This window comes from Hirundo rustica, chromosome 19 (genome assembly GCF_015227805.2).
Source record: "Hirundo rustica isolate bHirRus1 chromosome 19, bHirRus1.pri.v3, whole genome shotgun sequence".
NCBI lineage: Eukaryota > Metazoa > Chordata > Aves > Passeriformes > Hirundinidae > Hirundo > Hirundo rustica.
In genome coordinates this window covers 1,696,219-1,703,986 of record NC_053468.1, presented here as the reverse complement: position 1 = coordinate 1,703,986, position 7,768 = coordinate 1,696,219, and the positions used below count along the sequence as shown (strand labels likewise).

At 59.2% G+C, this 7,768-nt stretch overlaps 1 protein-coding gene across 1 annotated transcript; it reads left to right on the top strand.

The window, feature by feature from the left end:
• The first annotated feature begins 821 nt into the window (after window positions 1–821).
• On the top strand, window positions 822–6,648 carry MRM1 (mitochondrial rRNA methyltransferase 1). The gene is made up of 5 exons (XM_040082814.1): window positions 822–1,486; window positions 1,887–1,980; window positions 2,540–2,660; window positions 5,885–6,004; window positions 6,139–6,648. The coding sequence occupies exons 1-5, from the start codon at window positions 822–824 to the stop codon at window positions 6,186–6,188; spliced, it is 1,050 nt and encodes a 349-aa protein (XP_039938748.1). The 3' UTR covers window positions 6,189–6,648.
• The last annotated feature ends 1,120 nt before the right edge of the window (window positions 6,649–7,768 follow it).

Below are 7,768 nucleotides of genomic sequence, written 5' to 3'. Positions count from 1 at the left end.
GGGCCCGCGCGCGCCCGGGGCTCGTGCGCGTGCCCGCGGGATCCCCCGCGTGTGTCCGGTCCGTCCGTGCCCGCCGGGACCATCGCTGCCTGCCCCGCTCATTGCCCCGCCGGGATCATCGCTAACCCCGCTCCGTGTCCCGCCGGGATCATCGCCGCCTGCCCCGCTCATTGCCCCGCCGGGATCATCGCTAACCCCGCTCCGTGCCCCGCCGGGATCATCGCTGCCAGCCCCGCTCCGTGTCCCGCCGGGATCATCGCTGCCAGCCCCGCTCCGTGTCCCGCCGGGATCATCGCTGCCAGCCCCGCTCCGTGTCCCGCCGGGATCATCGCTGCCTGCCCCGCTCCGTGTCCCGCCGGGATCATCGCTGCCAGCCCCGCTCCGTGTCCCGCCGGGATCATCGCCGCCTGCCCCGCTCCGTGTCCCGCCGGGATCATCGCAAAACCCCGCTCCGTGCCCCGCCGGGATCATCGCAAAGCGCGCTCCGTGCCCCGCTGGGATCATCGCAAAGCGCGCTCCGTGCCCCGCTGGGATCATCGCCGCCTGCCCCGCTCCGTGTCCCGCCGGGATCATCGCTGCCAGCCCCGCTCCGTGTCCCGCCGGGATCGCCGCAAACCCCGCTCCGTGTCCCGCCGGGACCATCGCCGCCTGCCCCGCTCCGTGTCCCGCCGGGACCATCGCTGCCAGCCCCGCTCCGTGTCCCGCCGGGATCATCGCCGCCTGCCCCGCTCCGTGTCCCGGCAGCGCGGCTGCGGAGCGGCGCTGGGTGTTTCCCCTCACGCCGTGCCCGCCCCGGCCGCCGCGGGCTGGCATTCCCCGACATGGAGCGGGCGCTGCTGCCCCGCCTGTGCCGGGCCCTGCGGCTGTGCCGGGCCGGGCTGCGGTTCCGCTCCAGCCGCGGGGCTGAGGAAGGGGCGGCCCGAAGCCGCGATGCCCCCGCAGCCCTCCCGCAGGGCCCGGAGGCCGGGCGGGGGTCGCGGACCGGCCGGGAACTGTGGCAGGCACAGCAGGACTTTCCCCGGGCCGGCAAGGGGAAGGGGCTGCGGCGAAATGCGGTGACCCTGGAGAGGACTAAAGGCTCGGAGATCCTGTTCGGGGTGGCCCCGTGCTGGCTGGCGCTGGCCCGGGAGCGGAGGGCTCTGTTCCGGCTGTTCCTGAAGGAGCAGCGCGGCGGCTCCGGGCGGCCCCTGAGGGCCGAGCTGGCGCTGCAGGCCGCGGCCCGCGGGCTGCCGGTGCTGCACGTCCCGGGCCGGGCGCTGGACGCGCTCTGCCGGGGCCGGCCCCACCAGGGGGTGTGTCTGGAGGCAGCCCCGCTGCCCTTCAGGAGCCTGCGGGACGCTGAGGAGCCGCGGCACGGGGATGGAGAGAGCGGGAGGCCGCTGTGGCTGGTGCTGGAGCACATCCAGGATCCCATGAACATGGGGGCCCTGCTGCGCGCCGCCTATTTCCTCGGCGTGGACAGAGTGGTGGCCACCCAGAGCAACAGGTACGAGCCACAGCGACAGGTACGGGCTCCTCCAGCCCCTCTTTTCCTCCCAGACAGGTTTCCAGGCTGCGTCACTCAGCTGTTGCTTGAAGAGCTTGCTGGGGCTGATCTGTAGAGCAGGATTTGGGATGCTGCTGCTCCGCAGGCAGGCTGTGGGATGTGGGATTCCAGGCTCGCCCTGGGCTCTTGTTGCTTTAACCCGTTCTGTGTTTTGGTTGTCCCACCTGTGACCCATTTCCTGTGTTAATTTCTGAGCCCTCCTGTTCTCCCTAGGAAAACACATCCGTATAGCGAGCGGGATCTGGAGGAGGGTTGCAGAGGCAGGAGAAGGAAGTACAGAAACAAAAATTCACCTGGATTTCCTCGCGTGTGATGCTTTCCCGTCCTTTTCCCCTTGCAGCTGCCCCTTGACTCCCATAGTGAGCAAAGCCAGCGCTGGAGCCATGGAGGTCTTTGATGTGTACAGCACAGATGATCTGCAGGGCTTTTTGAAGGTACAGTGAACCACTTTATATATATATATTTTTTTCCTTTCCTCCAAGAAAACTCAACCACCACAGGCATTACACAGAGGGGAGGCACGGGGGGGAGCCCTGAGTTGTTTGCAGTGCTGCTGGGAGCACACCCCTCCCAGCCCCATTCCATCGGGCAGGGAAGGAGGGTGGCTGTTTTTTCTGGAAGCTGGCGGCACCAGGAGAATCCTGCAGCTCTCCTCGTGCCGGGGTTTGTCTCCCTTCTCCTCGGGATGTGTGGCAGAGCAGCATCGCGGGGCCCAGGCACACGATGGCAGCATTGGGCAGCCTTTGGAGCAGGGAATAGAGGAGGAGCCAGGGCTGGGGGGAGCTGCTGGGAATCTTTTTACATTTTCCATATGCAGCGAGGTGTGAGAGGGAGCCCTTTGCAGGTAAAAATTTAAGGGATGCCAAAAAAAAAAAAAACCAAAAAAAGCCCTCAGTCAGCTTAAGCTCAAATGTAAATAAAAGAGTGTTGGCGTACATGACTTCTTTTTAAGCTTGAATATTTGGCAATTCTTGATTTCTTTCCCTTCTCTAGGCTAAAAGTGCAGAAGGCTGGGAAGTGGTGGGAACAGTCAGCAGGCCTGAGGATGTGGAGGACGTTCCTGTCATCAGCTGCTCGGAATTCCAGTGGGACAAACCCCTCATTGTAGTGATAGGTATTTCCAGAGCTGTGGGCTGGGTGAGGGGCACGCTTCACTCCAGGGATTGTTCCAGGTCTGGAAGAGAAGAGCTGGGAGGGAATCATGGGCTGGTCTGGCTGGGAACGAAGCGGGGACCGAGAGGAAGGAGGGGAGCGGAGTGGGCTCCCAGTAGGAGCGGTCTGTGGAGGGTCTGGGTGGCAGTTTTGGTGCCAGGGCAGCCTCAGTGTGGTGTTTGCAGTGTGTTCCGTGTTTTGATCCCGCGCCGGAGCCGCAGGTTTGGATTTTCTGTGGTGGTGAGCCCCAAGCTGAGGGAGGGCCCTGGAGGTGTTTGCTCTCCCTGCTCGGGGGCAGCTGTGCCACATTTCCCTTGAAAAACAGGGATGTGTGCTCTGGGGAGAACCACGAGGGGCTGTTGCTGTGCTGCCAGCAGCAGGTGCTGGCTGTGGAGCAGGAGCAGAGGAATCTCCTCCCCCCTGAGCACCTGAGCTGGGCAATTCCTGCAGGGAATTCTGCCCACTCTCTCACCTTTTGTCAGCACAGTTTGGGCTTGTGCAGCCTCCCAGAAGGTGAGGGGAAGGGGAGTGGCAGCTTTGTGGCAGCTGGAGAAAGAAATTCCCCCAGGAATGCAGCTCCAGGCCTCTGTGCATGGCCGTGCCGTGTCCCCCACTCCGTGTCACCTGGCACAGGAGCTGGCTGGAGCTTTTACGCTTGGAAATAAAGTCCTGCTGGCCAGGAGCCAGGGAGGGGCTGTAATCCTGCCCCGTGCTGGGGCTGCCTTGGCTCGGAGATCATTCCTTTAATTAAAATGTTTATTGAACTCCTGGAAACACTGACAAGACAACGCTGCAAATCTGGCATCTCTACAAGATGTGTGGAGCTGTATTCCAGGGGGAGCAGGGAGGCTGGCAGCTCTGCTGATTGCCCACAAAGAAATGCATCCCACAAACGGCGACAGCACCCGCAGACAGGCAGGGGCTGGGAGCGGCAGCAGTGTCGTTACCTTGAGTTATGAGAGATTTCTCCAGGAAAAAGTCCAAATATCCTTTTGTCAGGGGAGATTGGAGGCTGATTGGTAGATGCATGAGGAGAGCTCCCGGACCTTGCAGCAGTAATGATTTCAACTCTCTGCTGAGCACTAACTCTTGGCTGAAAAGAAAATTGAACATTACGGTCGTCTGATGCTGGGCTTGTTGGGAGAAACGTCCTGGATCTGAATATGGAGCGTTCCTGCAGCTGCAGGGAGCAGCAGAGATAATTCAGCCTGGGACTGAGCTCCCTGGCACCGCACAGATTGTCTTGTAAGTTAAGCATTTGCAGCCTCCAGTTCCCCCTCCTGGCATCCTGGCTGGCTTGGCAGAGAGTGATTTGGACAGTCCAGCTTAATGTTGTCTGCGCTGGAGTCATTGCTGGAGGCCACAGACAGCTCGGACTGGGAGCCTGGCGCACACAGGAACAGATTGGGAGCACTCAGGTGGCTGAGTGAGAAGAGTTTCTGGGTAATTTGTTCTTCTTAGACCTTCGGTCTTTAGCTCGGGTTTTAAGGCTCCTCACAGAGCTGGTGATTTTATGGAGATGCTCATTTTGCATATTTTTCTGCTGCTGGATCTATTTCCTGCAGTCGTGAGCGATGTTAATTGTAAATGGGGCAGGAAATGTGTTTTATCATTTCACAGGCTCTGAGCCCTGCCAGTGAGGGACAAAGCTGAGAGGTGGAAGTTAAAGATCTGAAGTGGGGAGTGTTTTGTCCACCAGTGTAAACCAGGATTTAATCTGATTCGGTCAATACTCCCTCCCTTGTGTCACACTGTGCAAGTCCCCTTGCCCTGAATTTATCCCTCCTAATTATTTTAAGCAGCCAGGGCCATAAAAAGCATTGTAAAAGCTGGAGGCAAAATCGGTGCCTTTACTGGGAATTTTAAGAAGATCCTTGTCAGGGGCAGGAGAGGATTTCTCCAGGAGCCATTGCTGCTGTCCCAGTTGGAGAGTCCCGTGGGAGCGTGGTGTGAGAGGCTCAGCAAGTACCTCTCTAAGGTGTACAGCTTTTCCAGGATGCTATTTCTGGGCTTTTTAGGCATCCCTGGAGTAGTGGTGAGGAGACAGCAGGGCCATGGAGGCCTGGCTTGGATTGCTGGTGTCACCCTGTGACCTTGGGTAGCTCCCAGGCGCTGTGTGCTCTGCTGGCTCACACAGGAGGGAAAGACCCTCCAGGATGGGCTGGGGGCTTCTGAGAGCTCACTGAGCCCAACCAAAGAGCTTCTGCCACGACTGATTTCATCTGGGGAGGTGATGCAGGATGCATTACCCAAAGCATCCTCTCCCCTACCCAGAGTGCATCTCAGATCAGCCCAGTAAAGCCTGAGGAGTGAAAAAGCCAGCTGGGAACGGTGCCACGTGCCATCCCTGCGTGGTCAGAGGGATCAGGGCGCCCTGGCAGTGCCATCCCCGACCCCTGTGGGGCTCAGCCCTGTCAGGCCGTGGCTGTTGGAGGGGAGCTGTGGCTGCCACGTGCCGGGCCTGTTTGCCAGAGGTGTTTGGGATGAGCTGGCCAGCCCTGGAGCTGCTCCAGTAACAATGTGGAGGAATTCCTGGGGGAGCCAGGCGGGCTGGGAGGTCCGTGGCCCTCTGTGTTTTCACCTGTCTGCACACAGCATTGTTTAAAGCCTCTCCCTTTCCATTTCCCTTCGTGACAGGGTGAGTCAAACAACTACTAATGACCTGGGATAGATTTCAACTCTGTTTCACCAGTGTATCAGCCCAAACACATCAGGGCTGCCGGCTGGTTTAACAACTAATCAATTGAAGCCTCTGGTTAAACTGTCTGCATGCACAAGTTGCGCCCAGGCCGTGCTGGGGCTGTGTGAGCGTGCTGGGAAGGCTGGAGCTGTCTCTGGCAGTAGGGATGTGGGATTTGCTGGGGCAGAGCTGCCCTGTGGCCCCTCGTGCCAGTGCCAGCAGCCTGTGCCCGCGGGGAGCTCTGTGCTGGCGCGGCGCCTGCTCCCCGTGGCACCTCTGTGCTCTGCCTTGCTCAGATGTTCCTCAAAACCACTTCAGGTGCTGGAGAACAGATCCAAGGAGGGAAGGAGGGAGGTGCCTGGGTCCCCTCTGGCAGCTCAGTTTCTGTGTGAGGTGTCTGAGCGTGGGGAGAGAGCGTCAGAGGGGCAGAGCGTGAGGAAGCGGTGCCCTGGGGAGGGGAAAGGACGTGGCGGTGCTGTGGGCTGAGCAGTGTGTGTGTCCTGCAGGGAGTGAAGGGGAGGGCCTGTCCCTGGAGACTCAGCTGCAGTGCCAGCGGATGCTGGCCATCCCCCCCGGCAGGGCGCTGCACCCCGGCATCGACTCCCTCAATGTCTCTGTGGCTGCAGGTGAGAGCAGTTCTGGGCACCGAACCCCCACCTCTGCATTAACAATCAAACATCCAGGCCCACCGAGCGATTTTCTTGCGGTTTGAGGGAAAAAAATAATCCCTGAGTATTTATTTATTTTTGCTTTCCTACAGGAATCCTCCTGCACTCCATCTGCAGCCAGAAACGGAGGCACGGAGGTTGAAATCCTCTTTATTTGGTGGAGCAAGCTGCTCAGTGCGGGTATGGAAATGCTCTTCCCAGGGTCTCCACCATACTGGGAGTTCAGGGAGAGCCCCAGTGACCTGAGCTGCGTTTTGGCTGCTGCAGAAGCCTCCAGATCCCTGCCCTGACACCGAAGGCAGACACCTGATGGCGTGGGTGCCACCTGTGGGGAGGCAGACGGGTCTGGGAGCAGCACTGAAGTTTAGGCAGGAAACACCCAGGGCTGGCTGCCAGCACTCTGTGCATCACTTGAACCGTGGGGACACTTTGGGTTGTGGGTGAAGGTGGCACTGTGCCCTTCTTGGGCAGCAGCTGCTGAGTGCCAGCCGTGCTTGGGAACCACTGGAGCTGGCTTTTGTTTGATTTTAAACCAGGTGTGCAGCTGGAGTGGGGGGAAAATGCAGCCCGTGGAAATAAAGCTTTTGTAAAGATTGCTCGTAGACTCAGATCCATCCATTCTGTGTCGTGTAAAATCCAGATTATTCCCTCAGGTGGGAAGGGGGATCTAGAGCTCGTTTCCTTCTGGGGCAGTTTCCTTTCCAAGCTGAGCTGAGGTGCCCCAGCACCACTGTCCTGCTGATGGCACTGGGGTGGCTTCATCTGCAACTCTCCTTGAAAAACCAGGCTGGCTAAATTACTGAGAGCCAAAAGAATGTTATCACTTAGCACCTTAATTATTTTATTTAGCTACCGTGGCCCCTTGCATAGGATTCCTCATTAACACTTAATTTACAGTGCCCTTTAGGGATAATTTCAAACAATTCCGCTCAGTCTTCCCCCTCCCCTCTTCCAAATGAATAAGTAAATCACTCTGAGTGACTAATTAGGACTTTCCTTTGAGCTAAATGAAGTCTGCAAACCTTGGTCTGGGGGTGTGGGGGTGTTCCCTGTGCGTCCCCGGGAGGCTCTGGCTGGTGACACTGGGGACACTCGGGGTGCCTGGGATGGGGGACAGGGCACGGAGCTGCTCAAAGGTGTCCGGGGCTCCCTTGGGTGGCTGTGATGGAGAGGAGGGTCGCTGGGCTGGGGACACGTCCCCTGTGTGTCCTGAGGGAGAGGACAAATCCCAAACCCCTCTGAAACGACACCATCGTACATTTGTTACCCAAATCCACAGGGAGCTGAAGAGCCCCGTGCTGGTGCCTTGTGGTGCAGTTTTGGGGGCTGAATTTGCCCTTTTTTTTCTGGTTCAAAGCTGGAAGGAAAAGGCTGCAGGCCCAGAGGCCTCGGCCAGCCCTGTGGAGCTGCTCAGCAGCCGAGGGTGCCCCAGCAGAGGGTGCCCGTGGCTCAGGTTTGCTCATTTTCCAGAGGAGAGATTCCAGCATTCCGCACTTGGCTAACTGAATCCTTCCTCTGGAGCAGCAGGGACCAGGGTAGAGGCATTTCCTCATTCTCGACCCCCAGGTAAGTGTATTTATTTCCCCTCTCACAGGAGCTGCTGTCTCTCCCTTTTCGTTTCTCTTTGTTTTTAAGCCGGGCTCAGCAGTGGGGCGGCGCTGCCCGGCGCCGTGTGCCTGGGAAAGCCGGGCTCTGTCCGGCCGAGCTCGGCCGTGTGCTCAG

Excerpts from the sequence above, each read along its gene's own strand:
- MRM1 (XM_040082814.1), top strand. The coding sequence starts at position 822 with ATGGAGCGGGCGCTGCTGCCCCGCCTGTGCCGGGCCCTGCGGCTGTGC. Across the intron at positions 1,487-1,886 it reads GTGGCCACCCAGAGCAACAG|CTGCCCCTTGACTCCCATAG; the intron begins GTACGAGCCACA and ends TTCCCCTTGCAG. Across the intron at positions 6,005-6,138 it reads CAATGTCTCTGTGGCTGCAG|GAATCCTCCTGCACTCCATC; the intron begins GTGAGAGCAGTT and ends GCTTTCCTACAG.